The sequence below is a fragment of the Pteropus alecto genome, unplaced genomic scaffold (genome assembly GCF_000325575.1).
Source record: "Pteropus alecto unplaced genomic scaffold, ASM32557v1 scaffold186, whole genome shotgun sequence".
Classification (NCBI taxonomy): Eukaryota; Metazoa; Chordata; class Mammalia; order Chiroptera; family Pteropodidae; genus Pteropus; species Pteropus alecto.
Genome location: NW_006439190.1, coordinates 223,328 through 250,614, shown reverse-complemented (window position 1 = coordinate 250,614; position 27,287 = coordinate 223,328). Strand labels below are relative to the sequence as shown.

Here is a 27,287-nt window from a genome sequence, read left to right as displayed (position 1 = left end):
GAGGTAGCGAAGCTGCCTTACGCTTGTTCAAACCTTAGTCTGTTTTCCATGGATAATCGGTCCTGTTGTACATCTGATTTTACTTCAAAGCAAAGCAAAAAGATTAAATGAAAGAGTGGTTCTATACAAGCAGCTTTATTTTAATATACCACATGAAAACAACCGGAACTAATCAATGCTGACATAACCAACCATACACATCTGTGAGCAAATGAAGATTAACTAGGTCCAAGTATGGAAGGCAAAATACCTCTAAACTCTGGGGGAAGGAAAAAATCCTGTGGTGCAAAGGTTATTAAACCATGTCCAAAGTTCAGTCATAATGAGAGAAAATATCCTGTCCATGTGTGCTAAACTCCATGAGTTTCACAAAGATGTGACTTGTTTATCTGGAGTATATAATCCTCACGTTCCCTTTTTCTCTTTTTTCCTTTAATGGCCCAGCTGACAACGATTTAGAGTTTTATTGCCATCTTCTCAGAGGCAGCTTGAACCCAAAGGAATTTCCAACTTATGAATACATAAAATTTGTAGGAAATTTTCGCTCCTACAACAATGGTAAGCTTTAATTGTCATATAATTGCGAGCCTGTCTTTTATCATGCAAACGTGCTCATGGGGGCACAAGAATCACAGAGCGAGGAGGCGGGGGAATCTGTGCTTTTCATATTTGCATTTAGATTTTCGTGCTCCCAAGATGCATTTTTTGTGCTTGTAAATGTTATTTCCCATGCGAGAAGAACACTCCCACACCTGTTTATGCCAGCACACAAAGTCCCACTGAAATGCACATTATCTGTTTATTTACTTGTGGGATGATGGGATAGTTCTACTCTGAGAAACGGTTTATGGTTAATAGCGTGCAGGCTTGGCCTCCACACAGCCAAACAGGGCTTCGTTGTGACACCCTTCACATGACATCCATGTGAAATGATTCATAACCTTGGTTTCTGCATTTTTATCCTCCTTTTTCCAGTACTGTTGTGAGCAGTTTTAATAGCTCTGGTACCTAGGGCTCATCCAGTGAATGCACAATAAAGTGGCCAGCAGTCATCACCAAGCAGGCTAAGTCACAGGGGAAAGTTGTCCTTTCTGAGATTACCCAGGTAACTAGTCATCTAGGCTCTGGCTGCATCTCTAAACTAGACCTAAACACCCAGTTTCACTTTTGACTCCTGCAAAATGGGAATGCAGGCCTGATGCTAGAAATTTAGAGACTTGGGGCCCTCCTGGCAACCTGCCCACCTGAGGCTCAGCGTGCCGGGTGTCTGGGAGCAGTGGGAGGGCAGCTTCCCTGCGCGGGCCCCTCAATCTGGGCAAAGCAGGATGAGGCCAAGGCCTGATTAGCTACTCTGGGTCACCTGAGAGGCTTTCCCCAGCCTCCTGAGACAAATGTCCAATGAACCATACACTAAAGTGAACGGCAGCTCATTGGGCTACCAGGTAGAGAAAATGACTTGGGGACACCTTATAGGAAACCCAATATGATGCCAGCCCTGGGGAGGTGGGTCACGGGGTGAGGCAGCTTGTGCAAATGTAGATTCTCAGGCATCGCTTAAAGATTCCAGTTCAGGAAATGGGGGGTAGGGGTTGGGATTGTGCTATTGCAAAAGAACGTTAGGGTTTCTGCTTCAAAAAGTCATAGACTTTGAGAAACACTGCCCAAAATACCATTCGCTAAGAATTTTCATGACACTCCTCTTGCTTATGGCTCTCCTACCAGACCACTTCATTTTTGAATTAATGCAAGCAGTGGTAGGGAATTTGCTTAAAAGGTGCACTGTGACCATGACATAATGCCAGCTGCTGGGAAAGCAGCGGCCACATGCAAGGAAGGGGAAACACCCTGGCCCCCAGCGTGCCAAGACTCTGAGAATTATAGGATATTGCTCCCACGTGTCCCCATGACAACAGTGCACACAGTTAATTAAATGAACCGACCTGTGATTGTCTGGGGAGCAGCAATTGTGTCCTTTGTGAATTTCCATCTCCACAACTCTCATTAAGATGCTGCTGAATATCACTTTGAATCTTCCTGTCATTTATCACATTTCAGAGCGTTTCAAGGAAATAGTCAGGCTTCATAGTGAATAATTGGGATTTTTTTTTTAACCAGCAAGGCTTTATTTTCACTTCAAGTTGAGGCAATGTTTTTTTGCCTTAAAGAATGTGTAGAAATTATGTGTGACTTTTTTTGGAGGGGGGCGTGGGGGGAACTGTTACTGCTATAAACACATGGCATTGAAAGTAGAAAATTTAAAGCCAAGAGTGCAGAGTGACTTTCCAGAGCCTGTTGAACAAACCAAAGCTAGGGGTACTTTTTTGAGATAAGAGTCTCCAAAGGTAATTGTGAAAAACCTGAAATATAGTTGTTACTTGCATTACAACAGATAGAAAAAAGCATCAGAGACAAATGAATTTCTAAGATGGAACCCTATGAAATTACCAATACTCAAGCATTTTTGACCTATAAAATATGGTTTCACATAATGTAAGAAATAATTCAAATTGGATTCTGTAAGCTTCTCAATAAACACTGAACAATAGATAATAAAAATTGTTCATCTTAGGGGAATTTGTTTAGTATCAGGCCTTGGGCTCAGCCTTTGCCTGATCAGTGAGATGTCACTGAATCCTCTCAAGAGCCCTGTGAGGTGGTTCTATTGGCATCATCTCATCTTAGCAGAGAAGGAAATTGATGTGAAAGAGAATGAAGTCTGAGGTACACAGTGAGAAGTGGGGGACCCACACTCATGCCCATTTTAACCCTGAACTCATGCTTAACCCCAGTACTTTGCTGCCTCCCACAAATCTGTTGGAATTAAACGTCCAGGTGCAGAATACCCCTGCCCCAGCATTCTCTTGGTGCATGACATCTGTATCTGTGCTACATCCACGTACCAAGCTGTTTTAAGGGCACTTGAGATTTGTTTTAAATCAAATATGATGAGACACGCAGACATGGTAATGATTGTCATGAAGGAAGGGGTTTATATTCACCGATCCCTAGAAACAGGCATAGCATGTCATGCAGGGCCACATGGGGAAGCACCAGCAGAGGCAAGCAACAGAGAGACCAGGAGGAAACATGGGCAAGAGCCTCCATTGTGGTTTCCATGTGGGGAAAACGGGCAAGGCAGGGCGAGCAGGATGGGGATTGTCTGGTGAATAATTTCGGGGCTGTGTGGGCACTGTTTCTCATTGTCTGGTCCTGGCCCTGGGCAATTAGGGTTGGGGCGCAGTGCCCCTGAGTGTGAGAGCCAGACAGTGGAGGTAGTGGAGGTATGGGCTCTGCACTGGTTGGTTTTCATATGAAAGGTACATTAAAAGGTGAGCTGTTTACTCTCCCTAGGAATTGGCTAACCCTGAGAGAAGCAGACCCTCCAGCGTCCACCAAGCCCCAAATGTCAAAACACCAAATATAGAAACTAGAAAGCAATTTCCCCAAGTTCCCAGGCATGGCACAAGTTAAAAAATATGTGACGTGTAGAAGAAAAATGCATATGAACAGTAGAGTACCTGCTCCCACCTCAAAGAACTATGTATGGCCCTGGGCCATCATCATGAAAAGTCCTATAATTTCCGTAGGGCCGTTTAGTTTATGGAGCATTGCCTGATGTCTTCTTACTTGTAGCCTGTTAAGATATGAGGCTTTCATTTTTATAAATAATGGGATGGAAAGGACAGTGGCCTTTAATCTGTGGCCTTATGGCACCCCTTCCTGGGCCTTCACAATCCATGCTGGCACACAAATAAGTGCTCAGCAAAAGAAGGCTAACGAAGACCGAGGCTTGGAGATGTGGGCCCTGGACACACCGGTGGTAGGGGCAGAAGCAGTGTTCAGACCAGGAGCCCCACTCAGGGCAATCATGCCTTCCCCAGGAGCCAATAGCAGAGCTGCCCTTGACAGACCCCAAAGCACACTCCAGGGACATAGCAGCAGCTTCCAAGAGGGCTCCCACCACTTCTTTGACCTTAATGCAAAGCAAAGATTGAATCTACGTCGGTAGGTGCTGTGTAACTTCCAGTGCCTTATGAACTGTCTGCACAGGAAGGCCTCCTGAGCAGCACTGGGTGGTCAGGAAAGTTCACCTTTGGCCTCTGTCTACTCCCCATTCTGTGCCCCCCCCCAACCCCTCTGGGTGCTCCCTGATGCCTTTACTCAGGCCCCTCACTCTCAGGGCACCCCCACAGGTCTGTTCCGGACACTCTCTCTTCCCAGCCCAGAGCTCATCCCATCAACGGGTTTGGCCCAAGGCTGACAGAGGCTCTCTGGGGCCTTAAGCCAAAGGGCTGAGTGGAACATGGAGGGTGGGGGCTCCAGTCAGGGAAGAGCAGGCATTTAGTGAGCCTTAAATCCTGTAGATGAAGACCCTTCTGCTTGCCTGCTGACCCAGGTCACTGCTCAGGACTTGGCTAGCCCTGTGACCAGTGTAAGTAGGTCCAGTTAAGATTCTAGGGGGAGCGGAGGGACAGAAGCACTTTTGTCCTTGTTAACGAGAGTAAACTCTCTAATTAAACATTTCCAGATTCACCAGCCCATTATGCCACCTACCTCTTCACCTCCTCTCCGTGCGCCCCACCCGCTTCCCCCACTGGGGCTGTGCAGACACAGCTAGCATTGCCCAAAGACTTGAGCGAAATGGAATTTTCCCTGACTTCAATATTTGCATATCTTGGCCACTCCTTAGGGCTTCCTCATTTGCCACAGATGTTTGGGGGGAGGGGAAGGAAGACAGGACTTCACATCTGTAGCCTAGATTTTTAATAAATGTGAAGAAATGTGTGTCAGGAATTGGGACAAGCTTTCTTAGAAGTGGTTCATTTTAGGACAATCTCAAAGGCAGCCTGCAAGAACCTTCCTGAAGGAATCTGAGCTGGGATGTAGGACCACCCATCTCCTCCTCTCCCAAAAAAAGCCTTCCCCCTGATGTTGGCTGACTGGGGCAGCTAGTCTGAGCAGGTCCTAGTCCACTTCCGCTTAGCACATTGTTTCCAGAATGGAGTTGAAATGAAGTTTTCCAGGCTGTTTGTCCCATGACAGACTTTTTAATGCTTTGAACAAATACGCCATCCCATCTTTTCATTGCTCCAGTGAAATAGAGAGGAGCCCATGGGCCCTTTCCCCAGCCCCACACCCCCAAGTCCTGCAGCCCTACTCCACACCCTTGCTAGGAAGAAAGCCATCCTCTATTTGAGCTGCCACCCCTCCCCCAGTCTTGGATTTAAATGTGTGTCTGACTGAAATCCAGAGAACAGTGTTTCAAAAGTCACTGGTGTGGTTCCAAATGGGTCACCCTCAGCAAACATTCCACTCTGGGCTTTCCAGAAACCACACAGCAGAGCATAAAAGTTTCCCTGCCCTCATTTCACCTACCCGCCTCTAACCACACAACCAGATTTGAAGTTCTGGCAGAAGCCAGGCCTTTCAGTTCACAGCACTTGACTCTGTGTGTTCTGTGGGATTTCTCTAGGTTGCCTCATTTTCTGGCTTTGGGGGCTTTGTTTGGGTTTGTTTTTTTTCTCCCTAAGCTGAGTTCATTGAGGTGTCTCATTAAGGGAACAAATCACAGGCCAGCCAGACCTTCCTGGGAATGAAGACAGACGTGAGTCTAGCATAGGAAGGCCTGCTTCATCTGATCACTGTCCCAGGTCCCCAAGAGTCAGAGCGTCCCCTCCACCCTGACAAGGAAGCATCACGTCCTCCTCCAGCCTTGCTCACTGTAGCCAGATTAGATTGCAAAGGAATTACAATGAGGATAAAGAACAAATTGTTACCCAAGGGCGTTGGTCGACCTCTCAAAGTATCTGCAGCCTGTGCCGAAGCAGAGCACCGAGGAATGGTCATGTTTATCAGCCATCTTTCTGCTTGTTTTGGCCTGGGAGCGAGGAGCTTTGGTAAGGATTGTCTGATAATTGTGATAAAAATGGGCACAAGCTATCCACTTGGAGCACAGGGGATGACGGACGACAGGAAGTTCACTTCTCTGACCATGCAAATAATTAGGCCCTACCCTCACCCACCATCTGGTAGGCATTTTGTCAATGCCGTTACAACCTCCTGGCCTCCCAAACTACTCATTTTAATTAATGAATGCCAGAGGAAAGAAGACATTTCAGACATACATTTTCCCATTAGATTACTTTTTTCAATCTGGGAAATGGCAACCTCCCAGCTTCCTCCTGTGGCTTTCAGTTTCTCTCCAACATCGTTCTTCCCCGTGCCAAACAGAAGTGGCTAAAAGGAAAGAACTACACTTTATCCCAGCAATTTAGGCGGTGCCCGGGTCAAATACCAGGTGGCACCACCGTGCTGCTGCTCTCAGGACCCAGGACCCTGGCTGTTCAGAGCACCTCAGGGAAAGCATGCTGGGAATAGAGAAAAGAGGCGACTGGAAGTTGTGCTTAATTAGTGGAAGATGGTTTCTCATGAACGTGCAGAAAGTTATTTTTCTTCCCAACATGCCAGCACTCTTGCCCAGACCTTTTTGGATGCTTATCACAAGGGAGATTTAGGAATTTCTTCTCCCTTTAGCAAACTTCATTGATGGTTTCACACCTTCCCAGACACCTATTTGCTTTGTTTGTCATTTGTTCCAAGAAGTGCTGAGAAAGCTATTTATCACTCTCCCTGGGGATTATTAGTGTTTTCCTATAGCTGTTACAACTCGGTTTATCATAAGCTGGCCATCTCTGATCAGAATATTTAATTGTTTAGGCTTGATGGCTGAATCGATACTGAGCAGGAGGGTGTCGCTATGCCTTTCTCTGTGTCCTTCTACTCCCTGTGGTTGGCTGAGGTTCACTGTCACCATCCTTGCTCCTTCCTTACTCTTTCCTACCCCTTTGGAAACAAGTTCTCGCCCATCCGAGCTCTCCCTGCCCTTCTGATCCTCCTTATCTGCATGTCATCACTGATTTGTGAGCTCACTCTTGTCATCAGGCAGACTTGGAAGCCAGTGAATGCTGGGTGCCGAGCAAGACAGACGTTTGTCATTCTAATCCACGGGACAACCTTGGGGCTCTCTTCATTTTAGAATCCTAGGAATGCCAGCCCAGGGCCACATTCTTTCAGAGTCTCTGAAATTAGAGACTGTGATGAAAGGTTTGGGAGCAAAGAGAGGTACCTAGTAATTCCATGGACCCTTTTAATAGGAAGATTGAAAACAGAGCTCCATCTGTCATCTCTCTGGGTATGAGGTCCACGACTAGTGCTCCCACGTCTTCCACAGACTGGTGATGGCTGTGGGCTGATCTGCAGCGAGCTTGCCCAGGTGTCTTTTTGATAACCTCAGTGTTGATAACCTCAGGAGGGCAGTGAGCAAGCCTGAGCACCAGAGGGACCCACCCGCAGCCAATCAGCCACCAGCTGCCCCCCAGGGTCTCAAGGTCTGTGCTATTAGTTGCTGGCAGGGATCAGAAGGTCTCTTCCCAAACTGGGCCTTAGGATGTGGCTTAGATGTGAGATGGAAGGTCGTCTTGTGAGTCATTCCATAAACACATGTTAGCACCTGCTGTGTGCAAAATGCTGCTCAGAGCTGGAGACAGAACTAGACCCAGCGCCTGCCATGGGGGAGGCCGTCTCTTTAGCTATGGGCAAGAGTAAAGGCAATTTTAAGGAAGATGACTTTGGCAGGCAGGGGAGGGGCAGGGCGGAGTGGAGAGAGTAGCAACAAATAATCACTTTTATCTCTGTCGTGAGTGCTGTGTGTGTGTGTCTGAGGGGCAGAGAAAGGAGAAGTCTCAAAGTGGTCAGAGATCTGATAAGACAGCTGTGCCCGCATCGAATGGTTTATCCTGACAGGCTCAGGAAGCCAGTTGTAATTAGATATATTTTTTCTATTACTTAAATTGAAACAACTAATTAAATTCTTAATTAATGTTTCTAAACTATCTGGGGATAAGAAGTGCCGAAGAAGTTATTCTAAGCACTGAATATTACTCTGAAGTCCCAGGGAGCAGTTTGCCCATGTGTAGACTCTAGAATGTGCAAAAAAGGCTCACGCAGAAAGTGAAACTCATTTCAAATGCAATTGGCAAAATGTTTAAAAGTAGCTTCTTCCTCATGTTTCTCCCCAAGATTTTCTCCTTGGCCTCTGTTACAACTTTCATCCTTAATTTACTATCACCTTTGATCAAGCCCTCAGATGCTTCAGGTTTTAGGGGAAAAGCTTGTTTAGAAGAGGCATTTGCTGGATTCTGGGCCCCTCTGTAAAAGATCTAGTTTATCAAGTGTAGGCTACAAGCAATAATGGAATTTCCCTTGTAGGGTGCATTTTCATCTTTAAGACTTTAGAAGTTATAAAAGGACTGATAAAACAACACTGGAAGGCATCCAGGCCAACAGGAAGCTCTGGAGAATATCCATGTAATTGCCACAATCCACATCCCTCCCTGCCTCTTTAAGAAGTTATTAGGGGCTGGTATTACCTGCACCACACTCCAAGATCTGTCCCCCTGTCTTCTTCCCAGTAAATCTCCCAAGAAAGAACTTACTGACAGGGCGCATGAATTCAGTAGCAGAAAGGGTCATTCAAGTAAGGTGCATGGTTCAGAGGCAGATCAAACACTTTCTTTTAAATTTTTGGGTAGTCCTTGGAAATTTGCTTGGAAGATCTTCAAATTCTGAAAGAGAAGGGAACATTTTATTAAGTTGTTATCTGGCTGGTAATGTTGTTCAGATTCTAGCAGAGAGGATATTCCACATCTGGGAAATTTTTCTATGTCTTTCTTTTTCTTTTTTCATTACACAGACGTTCACATCTAGAGACGCTTTCCTTATGTGGAATTGTTTTCTTATCCCTTGATAAGATTCCTGGCTCATCTTACACATTAATCTGCAATGATCTAAGCTAACTAATGATGGACGCAAACTCTCCTGAGCCCACGCTTTTACCCACTTTATGATCACATCTTGAAACATTGATCGGTCGCTTATGCGAATGCATCAGGGAATGCATTTGGCAAAATGAATTTATTTGTCTTAGTGGACAGAAGACCACATTAGTGAATCACTCAGGAATCTATAAACATATGAGATAAGAAATTATTGGAAAGCTAAAATCCAAAAAGAGTCTTGCAGATTTTATCATAGAATGCATTTTCTTGACGTTTGTATATTCTCAAATTGGAAAACATAACTTTTAATTGACAAGTTCAGGAATGTAGAGGATATAATCAATTTTAAAAATACTGACCATCTAAGATGGTGATCTTCGACCCTGGCTGCTCGTTAGTAAACCTGGGAGCTCTTAAACGTGCCAGTGCCTGGACTTCACCCAGTGACTTAGCTGCTCTGAGTGGGGACTGTGCAGCCATGTGGAAGGTCCTGGGAACTCGTGAGAAGCCCTTGAATGCCAGGTGTGCCACACCAGGGCCAGGAGTGGGAGAAGATCAATATGTGCCAGGACACCACTACTTTCCCTGGAAAATCGGTACTAGAAACGTTGTTGGACTAGGAACTAAATCACTCTTAAAACTCTGCCTGGAATGAGTATTCAGGCTCATACTGCAGAATGAGGCTGTCTTCTCATTTTGTAGAATGCTTTCCCAGCACAGTAATCTAAGTGGCTGTAAGAGCATCCAAGTGAGAGGCAGAATAGTGCACTGACTTGAATTTCAGCTCTGTTTGGCCATGTGCAGGTTACCTCACTGTCTGTGCCTCAGTTTCCTATGCAGTGGAGATGATAGTCATGCCGCTTGCTGAGTCATTGTAAGAATAAAAGGAGTTAATATAGTTAATGAAATACTGATCATGGAGCTGGCTCACAGTAATGCAGGCAGGTTGGCTGCTGTGACAACAAAAGCCAGGGCTCACCTGTGTCCCTCCCCTCCCTCAGTGCCTAGCCCCGCCTGTAACGGCTTTGACAGTGCCCTTTCAAGGCCTTGCCGGGTGCCACTTGGAAAGGAGGTCTGCTTCATTGCTACCGTTCGCCTGGCGACGCCACAATTCTTAAAGGCAAGTACCTGGGAGAGAATTTACCCTATGGAACTGTCACAGTCGAGTCTCATTTAGTTATATTTAATTAATTGTCTTTATGGGAAAGAATAAAATCAAGGGTGTTGACACTGACTGAAAATTTTAAATGTCTGGTTTCTGTACCAGTGATGGCCCATAGGCTCACTCCCCTCACTCCGATTTCCCAAGAGTTGTGTTGTTTGAAGGCAGTGCCACTTTAGCCTGCTTTAGAATTCTGTAAACCTTCCTACCTTTCCTGCCAACATTAACCCCAGGCAGGCAGAGGTGAGAACTGGGTGTCAGACTGAAGGTTTGTCTGAATGCACTCATCTGCTGTTTCTTTAACTCTATGGCACAATGTCAGGTGAAATGAGTAATTCACATGCAGATGAAAAGCCATTTTCCACATGTTTACCACACTTCGAGATATTGGGAAAGGAGTGGTGTGACTTTTTGGCTCCGCGTAACTTTTCCCCAGCTCGTGAAATAAATTTAGTATCAGCTAATATGAAATTAGCTACAGAAGTTGAGTTTCAGTCCAACACAACTTGAAGACTCAGTCTAAACAATGTTAACTTCTGTTACCCACCAGGCATTCTTGAACAACTCTGGGGGGAGCATCTGGCACCCCAAGCAACACTTTTTTTGTACTTTTTTCCCCCTTTTAACACAGGAAATGTGCATAGTTGATGAACCTTTAGAGGAATTCACTTCAAGGCATAGCTTGGAATGGAAATTTTTATTTCTGGATCACAGGTTTGTGAAAAGAAAAACATATTTGGGTTGGGTCCTTTTCAAGCATTGGTTTGAAATGAGCCACACTCTCCTGGGGAGAGAAAGGTTGGGTCTGGTCCCTTCAAGGAGAAGGACTTCCTGGGAGAAGGAGAAGTGGGTCCCAGCCAGGACTTCCCTTCTGCTGCATTTGCTGCACCTGGCATCCATTCTGTGTCTGGGTCAGACCATTTCAAGAGAGCCAGATGCTGCAGCCGGGGACATCTTTGGGATATACCCCACCCCAACCCTCTGCCCTACTGGGACCCTCTCCAGCTCCCAGGAAGTCAGCAGTGAAAGGGAGCGCAACCTCTCATCTCATTTCTTTCAACACCCTTTTGTCTCCTTAGCTCAATCTTCTTTCTCTTGTAACATTTGTCACAGTTTAAGAACTAGCAATCTCTGCTCCCCACCCTTATATTTTTTTTTATTACACTTTGGGGTTAAGCTGACCTAATCAATTGCTGTTTTCCATTATTCAATAGTGATAACGTTTGTTATTATTTGAGCCTGGCTATGCCAAGGGAACCAACTATCTAAATGCCAAAAAATAAAAATGAGTGCTTTGGGAAACACAGCTTCTCTGGGCTTGACCATTGCAACATTATTTTCCTGCTATTGTTCTTGAGAAATGAACCCTCCAGGTTGATCATTAAACAAGCAAACTGTGCCCTCCGTATTGAGGTGCAGCCACTATGGTGAGTCCTCACTGATCAGTTGTCCTGTTGTCCCTGGCAGAGCCCCTCCAATCATAGGATACCTACCTTTTGAAGTGTTGGGGACCTCCGGCTATGACTATTATCACATCGATGATCTGGAGCTCCTGGCCAGGTGTCACCAGCACCGTGAGTACTGCTTGTCCAGCCCAGTGCCGAGCAGCTGCCATCTCCATCCAAAGAGCCCCAATAGCAGGGCTCTTAGCCTTTAAGTCTGCTTATCTCTCAGGTTCTTTCTGAGGCGAAAGACTTTGTTTTCTCAGAAATGACCTGGGAGTGTGGCAGGGGTCCTTGTCTGCACTGCTCCGTGTTGTGTTTTCACCTGGAAGTGACCTTGCTCTCCCTAACCCACCCACCCAGCACATTCCCAGTAGCCGTCAGATCTGCAGGCTATTTCGTCTTACCTAGGAGATGTAAGGAATGCTGGCCACTTTTTTGAAGTTATGTACCAGCTTTCAAAGACCAACTATCGAATTCACATAACTGTTCTTTAGTCAGCGGGCATGTGTTGGTCAAAGCTACAGGCCACTCAGCTAGCTGGGCCTGGGACATAAAAATGATCAGACATTGCTTGCTGTCCTGCAGGAGCAAGTTCTGACGGGAAAGCAGAAACAGGTGACTTTGTAGGATGTTGTCGGTACACTGAAGAGGATGTGCCCAAGATATTGGGGGGCTTAGAGGAGAGTGCCTCATCCAGCTGGGGGTGAGGGAAGGCTCTCTGCCCCAGAGGAGGGGGCACCTGGGAAAGGTGTGGGAGGCAGGGCCCCTGGTGTGGGGGGCTGGAGAACTACAGGCCTGTCTGAGGTCTCACTTGGTAAGCAGTCAGGGATTAACCATCTAAAACCATGTTCTCGGTGCTGAGTCCTTGCTTTGAAAGGGAACGTTTGTTGTAACAGCCTGTGGACCCTGGTCCATGGCTTGATCATTAGTACTATGTTTGGATAGACGCCGCGCCTGTAGGGCCTGTCGTAACCTCCTCGTCTCTGCTGTCCTTGCTGAAGGAAGAACAAGCTTGGATTCCATCAGGACCTGCTGTCAGAATTCAAGGCTAATCTTTAAAATTTTAACCCCTTGCTCCACAAGGGTGGCCCTCGAGCACCTGGGCATCGTGAGGAGGTTGCTAGACTTGCAGACTCTCAGAATGCCCCCACCAGGTCGACAGAATCAGAGCCTCCAATTTCACAGGATCCCCAAGTGATTCATGAGCACCAGAGACCATGAGAAGCATGGCTCCATCAGGCTTTGGGCTCCTTCTGACTCATGAGGAAGGCCACTCTGGCTAGGAATCACCTTCAACGTCCGAAGGACTTGCCCCGTGGCTCGGACAAGATGTCTCCTCTCCAACTGGCCCGGGCCCTTCCTTGCCAGGCTGGGCTTCCCTCCTCTTCAGACGTCACAGCCTTCACATCAGTGGCTCCTTTTGTAGCTTCAGTTTCATAGATAGGATTCCTCTTAACTGTTTGCATAAAGATGTGCTGAATTCTAGGCAATGAGGCAATAAAACTGAAATGGTTCTTCTTCCTGGAACCCACAGTCCAGCCCTCTGCCCTCTAAGGCTAGTAACCCAACAACCTCTGTTCTGTCCTGAGCACCCCCAGAGAAGCCCACTAGCAGACTTAACCATAAGGCCCCCACACCCCACACAGCCTTGCACCAGTAGAGGTCTGGGTGAAGGGCATCTGTAGCCGATTCTGTTTTAAGACCGTGTGGACAAGGATGAATCACTGACTGACAGCCGCAGCCTCCGTCTAGAGGATGCTGGCTGTCAGGTCTATTTGGGGTCTCCTTCTCTCAGAGTCTGGACCCCTTCTCCCGTGCTGCTCCCGCAGCTTTGCCCAGCACCACCTGACAGTGAAAGGAAGACAAGCACCAAGAATACCTGGACCTCTAATTAAACCCCCAGTTTGAGAATCCGTCTATATCTGCCCTTATTTGAGGATTTTTTTTAAAGCTCGTGAGCATTTGGGAAAGCATGTGGATCCTTCCTCCATTGTTTAAGAATTCATTATTGTTCACCATTAAACTGACAGTCACTTAAATGCAGTGCCAACTGGGGAAATAAACAATGTTTGGTATTATCTCTTTGAAAGCTTATAATTTTAAGTTACTTCGGCGGAAAAGATCATTTTCATATTAACATTTGTCTCCATTTTCCCCCAAAAGTGATGCAGTTTGGCAAAGGGAAGTCTTGCTGCTACCGGTTTCTGACCAAAGGCCAGCAGTGGATTTGGCTGCAGACACACTACTACATCACCTACCACCAGTGGAACTCCAAGCCCGAGTTCATTGTGTGCACACACTCAGTGGTCAGGTGCGTGAAGGCTGAGGCATGGGCAAGGCCCCAATAGCATGGTCAGGACCCCGGCCACCACATGTGGTCCCAGCTGATAGGGGCCCATCCCCAGCCTGGAGCCCTTCCCCTGAGCCCAGGCTGCATTCCGCTGTGAGCAGAATAACCCCCAGAGCTCAGACTTCCTTCGAGTGCTCAGTCCGGCCCCTCAAAGCCTTGTGAGCCCTTTCAGGCAGCCAAGATATTACTTAGCAAGTTATTGCTTCACTGACCTACTTACATATTTCTCCTTCCTGTCTCTCCATCCCCTAGCCTTCCCTTGCCACTGTTTTGAGAAGAAAATTAAAATTTTGCCTCTAAATAACTCAAGCACACAGTCCTCATACAGTCCTCATTACTTTTAATGCTTAAAAAACCCCTGCTGGCAACTGAGGCTGTGTTGGGGAAAGAGCCAGGAGGCCCATGGGTGAGGGGTCCTGGCAGTTCCTAGGGGTCTCCGGGAGCCCCCAGCCCAGGGTGGGGGAGCAGGGCTTCTAAGGAAGGCAGCACATTTACCTTTTCATAGACGCTGCCTATGTAGAGTCACACCCCAAGGGACAGGGAAAATGTCATTCCTTTTTTTCCTCTGACTACAGAAATTTTAAGAACTGATTTTAAAATTAGTTTTAAATTGATCTAGAGAAAAGCATTTGAAGCAAGCAAGAAAAAAATGTTTGAAGGACTGCATTTTATAATATCCATAATAGATGGATACATGGATGGACAGATGGATGGATAGATACATATAGATACTATGCATAATGCTGCACTTTATGCATGTACATAACAGACAGATGTTAGGTAGATAATAGATGGATAGAGAGATAGACATAGATACTATGCATAGATGCTGCATTTTATATATATACACACACATAATAGGCAGAAAAATAGATGACCCATATACATATGTACATATATTATACATGCTGCAATTAATATAGACATAATAGGGATGATAGGTAGGTTGACAGATGCCTAGGTACTGTACATACACACATACATATATATAGACAAGTAAATCACTCTTTAAGTGGGAAGAGAGGGGAGAGGAGAAGTGTTTGCCTTCTTGGCCCGTGAATCTGCTCATCACATTGCAGGGACTTCATCTTTGCTTCCCAAACCACCCTGGGCCACTTTAGCATCCAGCAGTTTCTGATTCCATGGCCTGCCCCACCCACTGCTACTCAGGGCCTTTGCCAGAGGGTCCCTTTGTCCCCAGGAAAAGCTGGACATCATCAACATCTTGTTCTTCAGACTCTGCCCTGACTGTGCTCTTCTTCTCTATCCTCCCCCTCCCAAATCTTAGAAAGAAACCCTCAGAGAAAGTAGGGAGTAAACTGAGTGAGTAAATACGGTAACAAGCATACTGGTGGCCCAAGAGCCACTGTCCCTCCAAAGGCCACTTGTCTCCTGCATCTCTACACAGGCAAAGGCCAGAGCTGAGTCACTGCATTGATTTGCCCACATTATTTAAAAGGTAGGTTCATAAACAAGTCGGCAGTCTCGCTCTGGCCAGTTCTGGATCTGTTTGAGAGAAGCCTTTCTGAAGATTATAATTACTAAAAAACTTCTGTGTCACTTCTCTGTATGCACAGCCTCAACTGAGTAGGTTTTAAGAAAGGCTACTGATTATCTGAAGGTCGAAGCTTATCCTATAGATGAAAATATGTTTTTAAAGACAGTTATATTGGGAGTTTTCATGGGTGTGTGTGTGTGGGCATAAGTAACGGAGAAGAAAATGAAAACATCCTGGAAATAGAAGCCATTCTGAATGTCACATTAGAAGTCACTCTGGTGGAATTTAGGCACAGAACGAAACTCCCTTCTCAGACAAGTACCAGGACTAGCCCCCTTCATGGTGACTCTTCTGGGTAGGTATTATGTAAGCCTCGAAGCATCATGCACCCCTCTTTGCCGCTGTCATCTTGGACTGTCCCATCTCCAGCTGTGTTCTCTTGATTTCCTGATCAGTTACGCTGATGTCCGGGTGGAAAGGAGACAGGAGCTGGCTTTGGAAGATCCGCCATCTGAGGCCATGCACCCTTCAGCACTAAAGGTATGCCGATCCCAGCCAAGTGCACCAAGGCAGTTTGGTTACATAGAATCATCTATGAGCTGTTATCATGAAAATAGTAATAATAAAAACAGCAGGTCCTTTTTATTGGGCTCTTGCTATGTTGCCAGTATTATTCAAGGTGGTTTCTGGGTATTTGCTCATTTACTACCGTGGAGTTCCTGGGAGGCAGGCATTGTTCTCGTTCTGGTTCTTGGGAAGAGACCCAGAAGTTCCGAAGCTAATGCACCCAAGGCGCCGAGGCTTGGAACTTGCTAAGTCACAGAACTGGGTGAGAAACTGCCTCTGTGCTCCAAGCAGGGTTTGGTGACTTCCTGGCCTTATGAGAATGGTTATGAGAAGTCTACCTGGTGTCTCTCCCACAGATAAAAGCTGGGAGATTATTCCACCATCCCACGGAGGCATAAGACGATTTGAGGACCCCGTCCTTCCCTTAGCTAAGTGCTGCTGCTCAGTGCCTCTGGGACTTGGGCACCCTCCATGTCATCAGCGGCAAGGCATACTTTCTCTTCCCATGTCTGGGATCTTAGTTAATAGTGGTGTTGGAGCCAGCTTCGTGCTAGGGGGCTCTCCTGATGAGATGTATTTCCCTTTGTGGAGCCGTGTCTCCTGTACTACCCTCGCCTGAACTCTCCAGCCTCCGTCTGGGCTTCCCCCATCTCCTCAACTTGCACAGAGACCACAGCCCTGTTCCTTAAAGGCCATTCTTCAAACAGACACGAATGTCAGGAGGGAAAAAGAGAAAGCAAGAACGGGAGGGAGTGTTGTATGTCATCAAAATGAAGAAGCTGTCGACTATAAGATCCACCATTATTTTAGCTTCCTCTAAAAGAGAGAAAATGCTGCTGGTCAATTTATGATAAAAGGATTTCTTTCATCAGTTGAAGAACACATTCCAGTTTCAGATGTCAAAAGGGGGGTGGGAAAGTGCGCCTTAGAATTATTGAAATATGGTTCAAGTTCCAGGCAGCCCCGTGAGCTAGGATGCAGACTGGCCGGCTGGGGCTGACGCAGCAGCGATGGTACAACAAAGGCACCATGGTCCACCAAGGACCGAGTTGGGGGGAAGGAGAAATCACCTTTAAGGACCAGAGAACAGCAGGCATCTTTGCAAAGCTTCCTTTGCTGGCTGCTATACGGGGTGCGATGTAGGGTGATTCATCATTGGCATCCTGATGTGACGCACCTGTCATTGTTTAGGGAAGTGTTTATTAGCCAGCTCTGTCACATAATGCATTGCATATCTTGTCCAAGAATGGAATTAAGTCATTGATTGGCAAGTGTTAGACACACCGTTCATCACAGCTGAAGAACAGGTTTAATGTGTGTGTCATCCAGTCTGAAATTTACTCTCGAGTTTCTCATCCTTTATAGTGGTCCTCAACCTGTTTGGTGCCAGGGACCTATGCTCCTATGAGAATCTAATGCCTGATGACCTGAAGTGGGGACTGATGTGGTGATGCTAGCGCTGGGGAGCGGCCGCAAATACATATGAAGCTTCACTCACTCACTCACTGGGTGGAGCTGCATTGCCACCAGGACGTCTGGCTCCTGGCGTGAGGGCCCGAGGGCAAGGCGGGGTATATGACAGGGAGGGAGGGGAAGGGCTCCTTAGTCTGCATCTTGTGGGCTCTTCCTCCATCAGCAGGTGGCGCTGTCCCCCGTGGTCTTGTCCCCCCAGGCCCTAGCTGCAAACTAGGTGGCCCTGGTCAGCGGTCCCCAACCTTTCTGGCACCAGGGACCTATGCTCCTATGAGAATCTAATGCCTGATGACCTGAAGTGGGGACTGATGTGGTGATGCTAGCGCTGGGGAGCGGCCGCAAATACATATGAAGCTTCACTCACTCACTCACTGCTCACCTCCTGCTGTGTGGCCCGGTTCCTAACATGCCACAGATTGGTACCAGTCTGCAACTCAGGGGTTGGGGACTCCTGCTTTAGGAATCCCAGAGCCCAGTGGAACTTCTCCTAAACATGTACATGTATGTAAGCACACACACTCAGTCTCAGGCTGCCAGGTTACGAGGCCCCTCCTAAAGGAAAAGCTCTAGGACAATACTTTTCAAACCACCAGTGGAAATAGACCAGCTGGTTTTTTAATGTCAGATCTGTTGTTGACCGATGCTTTTGTAAATGGTGGATTGCCATGCTTGGATGTGATGTGAGGGGACGTCAAATGGCTGTAAAAGTTTTTCAGTGCTTACTCTCACTTCCTGTACTTATTTCTCTTCAGACCGAGAACACACAATTCACAAATGACTATGGGCCAGGGACCTCCTCTCAGGGATCTGATTGAGGGGTGACTCTGTGACTAAGCAGTCAAGTCTCAAAGTTGACAGCACAGCAAATCCAAACACATCTTGTAATTCCATGTTGCACGAAGGCCCATAGGTCACATATCATTTCAGCCTAACAAGGGCACACGAGCAGTGTTCACCTTCACTGGAGCCATGACTCGAGGGACAGAATACATAGACTCACACGCAGGGGGTTAACACCCAAGGCCGTTGGACATGATTGGCTTGTCCAAACTGCCTTATTGATGGCAGGAATTTTACCATCCGTCTAAGACAATGTAGGAACATGGCTCAGGAGTCTTCATCATGTGTCTTCTTAAGCTTAAAAATTATCATACCTGTTTTCTTACACCTAAGACACCTACACCTTGCAGGATGGAAAGACAGCCCCTCAGAGCTGGAAAGTCACAGCTGCTTTCTCATATACTGTATTGGAGTCAGAGGAATGCTAGGAGACAGCATCCGTCAGGACCCAGAGGTCAAAGGATGGGGAACCATAGGCCCTTTGCCCCTTCTGTAGAACTGAGGCCGCAGAGGGGGCATGGGCAGTGGGAGGGCAGCATGGGAGTTGAGGTACCCAGGAGGGTCCAAAGTCATTTGTTTCCCTGGAGCATTAATAATCTGGTACCACTGGCAACCTTATTTCTGGAACCAGCCTTTCCTTCCTTTTGGGAAAGTTCAGACTCTGGGCAGTTAGGTGACAATTGTAAGGAAAACAAATAAAATGCGAAGTCACTTACGGAAATCTAAAAAATCAAGATAGAAGGTAGGAAAGTGTAATAACTGCTGTTTATAGGCTAAAAGCCTCTCAAAGATTATGTTTATAGAGAAGGATAAATATTCTACTGGAATGGGTTTGGAATTATCCCCAAACAGGTAGTCTCTCTCTCAACAGCCTCTAAATTTCTCTGTGTGTTCAGGGGAGAGCTAAAGTCAGTAATTTGTTCCCATCACCTGGATGCTGTCATGTGGACTGCTGTGTCTGTGTGTTTCAGAACAAGGGCTCAAGCCTGGAGCCTCAGCAGCACTTGGATGCACTTGACATGGCCACCTCGGGCCTTAACACAAGTCACTCGCCATCAGCATCCTCAAGAAGTTCCCACAAATCGTCACACACGGCCATGTCAGAATCCACCTGTGAGTGTGATGCCATGGATGGGGAGAGGGGTGGGCTCCCTGAGAGCCGAAGGGCCCCGGGCCTGGGCACAATCAGGGTCGTCGTGTCCGTAAAGCAGAAGTTGCTGTCTGTTCACACCCTTTGCCTCATTCCCCACTGGCCTCCCACCTCTCCACGCTCTGGTTCTATCACTGCGTGCGAAGCAGACATAACACAGGTGACTTGCAGGGTAGATAATGTGGCTAGGTTTTAGTGATTCTCGTGAGGGGTGTGATCAGGCAGGTGTCTGAAATAATTAGTGGACATGAAGTTTGGGGACGGTCTGTTGTCATCCACTTGCCCCCAGGCCAGGGCAGGGGCCTGGCAGGACTTTGTGCCACCCGACAAGATCTAGAAGCCACCTCCATTGCTGCTGGACTCAGGCTGTAGTCCAGCCCTTGTTTCGTGCACACTAGGGTCATGATCCTCTCCTAATAAGAAAGCTGTTAAAGATGTGTGTCTCAGAAAGGCCATCTGTTGCTTTCTTCCAGCCACTCCCAGCAAGCTGATTGTGGAAGCCAGCACCACAGCCATGCCAAGATCAGCCACCCTGCCCCAAGATCTCCCGGTGCCAGGGCTCAGCCAGACAGCCACGATGCAGGTATGTGTGTCCCTAGACTCAGCCAATCATGCTATGCTGCGCCAACCCTGCAAGGCAACCGGATGGTGTGCCACACCTCCCCAGAAGACCAGTCTTATTTAGAGATTAAGAGTGTGGAGTAGCCAGTGGGGGTGGGAACCTGGGTAATTTAATTGGCAGGTAATTTAAAATGTTTTCATACCGAAATCAACACAGATCTATATTCCTTAAAATGCAAACTCCAAATGAATTTTAAAGATAAAGCTCAAAAGTTCATACCTGGGGTCACACCCCCAAAGCAGGGGTGCAGGAAACGTGATTAGGGTCTTCCCATTTTGGATCTTCTTTCACTCCAGTGAAATATGTTTGAGAAGCTTGGTTGTCAACCAAAACGTACCTCTGCATGTACCAGGCCGTGCCCCTGACACATGCCAGACCTCTCCAGAACACTGGGTAGTGAGTGGCTTCTTAGAAAGCACACTGTCTACGGAATCACTGACATCCAGTACTGGAGTTATCTTCCACCGTGTAACAAGCCACACCAAAATCAGAGGCATAAAGCAACAGTCATTTTTCCTGTTTGCGGATTCTGGGTGGGAAATTCAGAAAGGGCACTCTGGGCACAGCTTCTCTCTGCTGCAGGGTGTTGGTGGCCTCACTGGCCAGGGCTGCGGAACCCACTTCCCTGGTGTGTGTCCACTCACCCAACCAGCACTGACCTGGGCTGGGCAGGCCGAAGGCTGGGCCCCAGCCGAGACTGTCCACTTGCACAGTCCTCTCTTTGCTTTGGGCTTCTCCTGGCATAGCAACTGGGTTCTAAGAAGTCTCATCTGGAGAGGGACCTTTCCAAAAGAGCCAGGCAGAGGCTGCATGGCCTTCTCTATCCTAATGTTGGTTGGCAGTCCCATAGTATCACCTCTGCCATTCCTTTTGATCTCTTGGTCAAAGCAGTCACACACACACTCACCCATAGCGAGGGACACGGACCTCTACCTCTAGATGAGAGAAATGTCAAGAACTCTAGGGGCCACATCCAGACAGTTGCCAGATACCTCATATGCATCCCTCGCTGACATTTTAGAGATGAGGGGTAAATGTCCCACCTTCCTGCTTGCCATCATCATGAAAATTATGCACAGGCTGCTTAAAACCTAGGGTGACATGTTTTATTTTCAATTAGAATATGACAAAGACCACTTTCTTTCTCTCCAGCCACCCTTAGATGAGCTCTTAAGCCACGACTGCCATTCTGCCCACATGTGCTGTCCAGTAGGACCCTTTGTGCCACCAGTGGTGTCACAGTTCTTCCATCTTCTCCCAACTGTGCAGGGAAACACAACTAGGCAAACCAAAACCAGTCCCTGCTATAACCCTGTGCATGGGATCTCTTACTTAAAACTAAGTCTCCCATTGTCATTTCTTCCCCATATTGTCCTGGGTGGCACTTTCCATTTGGACTGTTTTAAATAGTCTCTAGGAAATGAGAGCAGTTTAAGAGTAACTTTGGAAGAACGCTTTTACTTTTAAAATCTTTAAATAGCCCATGAGGCTGGGGGTTTCATTCTTGTTTTGACATATTTTCTCCTTCCCACCCGAGTGATCAGGAAACAAGGTCTGTCACTCAGCTGACTGCCCCGGAGTCTCTCAGATTACAGGCAGGGTCTCGTGCATTGCACCAGTATTCGCTGTCAGGATGAGTCCACGGGCATGGTGTGTCTGTCCGTCTGTTGAGCAGAAAGGGTAGGACACACACAAAGCCAACACTGCTTATGAGTACAACCCCATTCATACTGCTCAGTGACATTGCTAAGAATTTATCAGTTTGGGAGAAGAACAATTAAATCCACCAAAGGTGGAGTGTAGAACCAGATCCACCAAAGGTGGAGTGTAGGAGGCAAGGGAGAAGTCACTTGGAGCCGCTAAGCTCCTATAGGTAGCAGTGGCTCTGTAGAGCACACCGTGGCAACACCCCCCGAGTGACCCGGGACCTTGCTCAAGAACCACCTGCACCTTGCACCAGCCTGCTACCCCACCTTTGCCCAGGGAACACACGCTTGTACCCTCTAGATGTGAGCTCTTCACTCTGGAATGGAAGGGCTTCCTTTAAGCCAGAAAACCAGCTGAGTGACAGCACGCCCACACCTCTGTGACAGTCCAGAAGCAGTGTCTGCTCACAGAGCCCCTCCCTCCCCCAGGCTCCCCTGTCTGCCCAGTCCTCCTGTGACCTCGCACAACAGCTCCTGCCTCAGACAGTTCTGCAGAGCCCGCCTGCCCCCATGGCGCAGGTGAGTTGGGCTGGGGGAAGGGGTACCTGGCAGTAGAACCTCCCCAATACACAATGTATGGTGGCCTCTTGAGCATGTGGGTGCATTGGTGCCTACGTGTGTCATGCACTTAGGTACCAAACCAGGGCCCCAAAATAGGGAATATTTCTCCCAACGTGTAGGTGGGACACGCTGACCTACGGGCTTTGTTTCTGCACATGTTTGCTTTGCCATTCCGTCTTCTCTAGAGACATTCTCCCTGCTCTTTTCACTAGTGTCTGTTCCTCAATCTTAACCTTTGTTCATCTCTCTGCCACTTTTCCATGTTCCTCTTATTTTTTATGACTCCAAATTGGCCATAATATTAGGCCAAATGTCATAGGAAGATGCTAAAAGGATCTAAAAGCTGTGAATCCAGTACTATAAATATCACATTTTAAAAAAAGGATCACTGCTTTGCTGAGTAATTCCTTCCTTGTTTCAGCAGCATGCAGTGAGTTATTATCTGGGTTGGTCAGTGCACAAGCATGGAGGACACAGAGATGCTTGTAACACAGCTCTTGTTTTTTCATACTCAGAGTTTAAATAGAGTTAGGCATATAAACAGAGAAACCACCATGACAGGGGATGTGTTTTTATAGAACCAGTAAGAAAATAGTCTGCCTGGGGTAGTCCGATGTGGCGTCCTGGAGGAGGTGACACCTGAGCTGGGCTTGGAAGTGTGGGTAGGAGGTTGCCAGATGGCAAAGCGGAGGTCTAGCAGGGACGAGGAAAATAAGAAAGACATGTGCTAACGCATGCTTTTCCCCAGAGGTAGGATTGAGGAAGGATGTCAACTAATTAAAATACTCCATATTCATCTTCATTAGAAAAAAAAAGAACTTTTTTTATGGTCAAACTTCCAGGCACATTTGGTATAAAATTAGTAACTTTTCAATCCATGGGCATGCGAAATGAGAATTCCTTTAATGTCTGGGTCTTGCATAGTAAAGGATTTCTTTGTTTTATAATATGTAATGGTGTGGGTAAGGCCTTTCTGGGATTCTAATTTTAATAGTAAGAGTTCTTAGTCTGTTAGGCATATTCTACTTAATAATAACATATTCGTTAAGACATTCTTGCATAATGAGGACCTTTCAAGTCAGACTGTCCTTCATGTAAAGGAATGAAGGACAGTCTCCCCGCAAGCCGCCCCCCCCTGCCCCCGCCTCCCACCACAGGTGTTATCACTGTAGCACCTTGTCAGGAGAAGGGGAAAATAAAATCCAAAATCTGAGAATCGGTTGTCAGCATTCTGGTGGTTTCGCTTCATGCTGTGTTTCTAAAATGTCTCTAAAGTTAGACATCTTTTTTTTCTTTTTTTAATCAAAAAAGCCATGATCATGAATGTAATGCTTGGGCATCTTGGATGCCTCGAGAAAATTAGAATCACACTGGAAGTACCTAACTCTTACGAAGAACAGTACTGGCTGCCCAGAACTTCCCAGCCCTCTCAGCGTAGAGTGTCCCCTAGACACGGCAGGCAGAAAGTACCCCTGAATGTGTTTTGATTTTGTAGAACTCACCACAGAAGTCTTTCGGTTTTGTTTTTTAAATTAAGTGTCTGATCTAGCTGGTTTTCTTTCTCAAACGAATGTTCTTTCAAAATCCCAGCTAAGTGTTTGCATAACTCACATTCTGATGAATGCATCTGTGATACAGTATGGTTTTGCATAGGTGTCCACCCCTACCCAATGGTCCCTCCCGTCCACCCATTTCCTCTCAGGAGAGTCCCTTGTGTCAGTGTGGATGGGTGGTGACGTGCAGAGATCACCTGCAAGGTTTTCTAAAGCCAGCCCTTTGTCCCAGAAAGGGAATCAGAGGTGAAAGAAAGGAGAGACAGCCTCTTGGCAAAGCAGATACCAGTGTCCCTCCTATAAGGTCACCCTCCACCAGTGTTCCCCTCAGGGTAAATGTTAGGTGGTTGTATTGTTTTTCTCCTTAATTCTTTTTTTGCACAGATTTCTAAGGAGTGCACAGCCAGCAAGTGAGACTGGGAGAGGGGAGGGAGAGTGACCAGGTCTCCATGGACAGCTTGGAGAGCAGGGCTCCCAAGAAATATATTGTCAACTCCAAGCTCATCTGGGAAGTGTTCCAGAAGAGCCCTGCTCTCCAGGATCAGATCTGAGATAATGATAGGACCCCAAATTGCCTGTGAAGCTGTCACATGCCATTTGTCATGTTCTGGATGAAAGGGGGAAAAAGTGGGAAGGAGGGGTGGGTCTCTGATGCCCTGCTTTTGACAGTCCTCTCCAAACCATTTGTTCCTCTGACGCCGTTTGTAAGCCTTGCTTACAAAAACAAGTTGCGATTCCGTGCTCCTTCCAGACTACAGCGTAATAAATTAGGACCATGGATTCTGGTGGGCCTGAGAAAAGCTCAGGGTGTGGGTGATTGGGGGGACCCTGGGGACACCTAGCCCTATCCATAGCCCCTGCTCACTGCCCAACTCCGGGCTGTGGGTCACTCCTTAGGGAAACCGAAAAGGTGGAGAAAGGATAGAGGCGAAAGTGGGTAGGGCCACTCAGAACAACAGAACATGTGTCTGTGAGGTGGGGCCCAGTCTTTGATCTGGTTGTGTTTTCTGACTCCACTTGGAAGTTCCCACCACAATTCAGCATGTTCCAGACCATCAAAGACCAGCTGGAGCAGCGGACGCGCATCCTGCAGGCCAACATCCGGTGGCAGCAGGAGGAACTCCACAAGATCCAGGAGCAGCTCTGCCTGGTCCAGGACTCCAGCATCCAGGTGAGGCCCCTGTCTGGGCTGGTGGTCCCACGAGACCTGTCCATGTCCCAACCCCCTGCTCCATGCTATGTCTCCACTCATGTGTCAGGGAGGCCGCAGGGCTCCCCAGTACCTCTGTACTGCCTGAGAGAACCCTGCGTACAAAGCACACTGAAATAGCCACAGGAGAAGCACAGGGAATTAATGCCACCTCTTCCCTCCCCAACTCCAGGCCAGATGTGGAGTTTGTATGGCATCCTCTTCACTCTCCCCTCTCTTGTCAGGCATGTGTCTGCCGCCTCACCTGTATTTTCAGTCATGGGTTTGGTGGTGGTGTACCGCCTTGCCCTGATGCCAGCCTCCATCCTGTGGGTTATGAGCTCCAGCCTCTGTGTAATGCTGCTTTCCTAACAGCTCGGGGAGATATGGCAATTGATGACATCTGTGCCCTGATGGAGACAGCCGCGGGAGCTGGGGACTGGAGGGCAGCACGCTGGCACCTCCAGGCCAACCCATTTGTGGCATGTCAATGCCTTGACAGCAGCAACTTTTAACTATGACCCCTCAGTTGTCACTGCTTTGAATCCCTTTTGAGAGTTTTGTCTTAGAGGAAATCTTTATATATTGAATCTCTTTCAAGGATAAATTACTTTTACCACAAGTCACTTTTGTCAGTCCAGGAATGTTTTTCTTCCAAAGTACATTCTTTTGACCAAGCCTTTAACTGGAGTTGTAATTCTGGCTAACTTGAGAGTCTGTCCCGAGAGCTGTAAGCCTTTGCACCCACTTAGGAGAGGCAGAAGGAAGCAGAAGAGACCCTGGGAGAAAATAGCTACAGCGCTCCCCACCCGCCACCCCACTGGCCACATTGGGAATGCAGTGACACCCTCGATGGGCAGGCCCTGTATGGGCACAGCATCCTGAGAAGTCACGCTGAGATTAATGCATGATGGTTACTGGAGCAGGCCATGCTGTGTCCCTGGGCTCCCCAGAGGTGCTGGCTCCTCAGTGGCTGGAACTTAGCAAGGACTTGTGCCTCCCATCCACTGTCACCCAGGCCCGCAGGCTTTGCTAAGAAAGCCATGGCCGCTCCCAGAGACCTGCGGCTCTCCCTTACCTGTACCTCTTCAAGGAACCGCCCCCCCCAAAACTGATGAGGGAGAAGACTGAACCTTTCACATGAAAAATGGAATCACTGAAGTGTCAAAGTCCCTTTTATTTATTCTTCCCCAGCTCTAATCTTTTTCTTACAGAGTTCAATTGGTAGAACTTGCCTGACTCTCTATTATGTGAATGGAACTTTTTCACTAACAGGAAAGGGAAAATAGAGCCAGAAACTGCTAAAAGCAGGGTAGGCGTATGAACATCCTCCTTGGAGCCCAGATTTTTCTATTTCCTGCCTTTTCAACACTGAGCTGAATTCTAAAATAATAGGCAACACAACGTTATGTCTTTCCCTCCTTGTTATGAAGAATTATTATTTTTCTTCCTTATGTCCAGTGTATTTTGTGCAAAGTACACGAGCACCTGGGGCTGTAAAGGAAATGTGAGAATAAAGCCCTTAGACCATCTCTAGTTGTCCCTTCCCTGTTTTCATTCCTGCAGCCTTATCTTTGCAGTGGAATTTTCCAGAGAACATGGAAATCCACAGATAGTCGAACCAGAGAACATTTCCTCCAGAAGTCTGTCTTCTTGTATTTTGCAAGTTTAAAGATTTAAAGAAATATGTTCCAAAATGCTTAACCAAAACATATTTGTTTTTTCTTTAAAAAAGAAAAACTATATGACTTAATCATAAGGAAAAACAAGTAAAAATTACTGTACTCCCCCCCGCAAAAATGTGGTGGATAGATTAAACAAGAGTGACAAAATGTTGATAACTAAACGTTGAAGTCTAATGATGGTACAGCAGGTTTCATTAGACAATGTCTCTATTTTGTATACTTCTAAAACGGTCTGTGATAGTATTTACAGAAGTAAGCAGATAAGAAAAATGACAAGCCACATGTGAGTATACGATTGGTTCGTTCTTGAAAATTACAAGTATATTTTTTTCTCTGATAACTTTTGTCACTTGAATCAGGGAACTGTTTTTCTCATGCTTTCTATCACATTGACCCTGGAGCTCTTTTAAGAAATCCTCCTCTTAAGCCACAAAATTCTGCTTTGTTGTCCATAAAGTAGGCATGGCCGTGTACAGCAGCAAACCAGGGTGGCCCCCCACAGAGTCCTTTTTCCAAACTCAGTGGGCTTTCGTACTTTACTCATTGGCTCAAAGCTTTCACTGAGACTGTGTAACTGTGATGCTTGCTAAGTGTGATTTAAAAAAAAGACTGAGTTATGAGGGAGAGCTCCTCTAGAGTGTTGGTGCTG

At 47.0% G+C, this 27,287-nt stretch overlaps 1 protein-coding gene across 1 annotated transcript in view; it reads left to right on the top strand.

Moving 5' to 3' along the window:
- NPAS2 (neuronal PAS domain protein 2) overlaps nt 1–27,287 on the top strand; it is a 135,434-nt gene that overhangs the window by 97,445 nt on the left and 10,702 nt on the right. Inside the window, 10 exon segments of the mRNA XM_015592743.2 lie at nt 445–558; nt 9,839–9,957; nt 10,631–10,713; nt 11,467–11,573; nt 13,608–13,755; nt 15,748–15,832; nt 19,144–19,285; nt 19,796–19,905; nt 22,080–22,169; nt 24,789–24,935. Of these exon segments, the coding sequence (XP_015448229.1) occupies nt 445–558; nt 9,839–9,957; nt 10,631–10,713; nt 11,467–11,573; nt 13,608–13,755; nt 15,748–15,832; nt 19,144–19,285; nt 19,796–19,905; nt 22,080–22,169; nt 24,789–24,935 (1,145 nt within the window).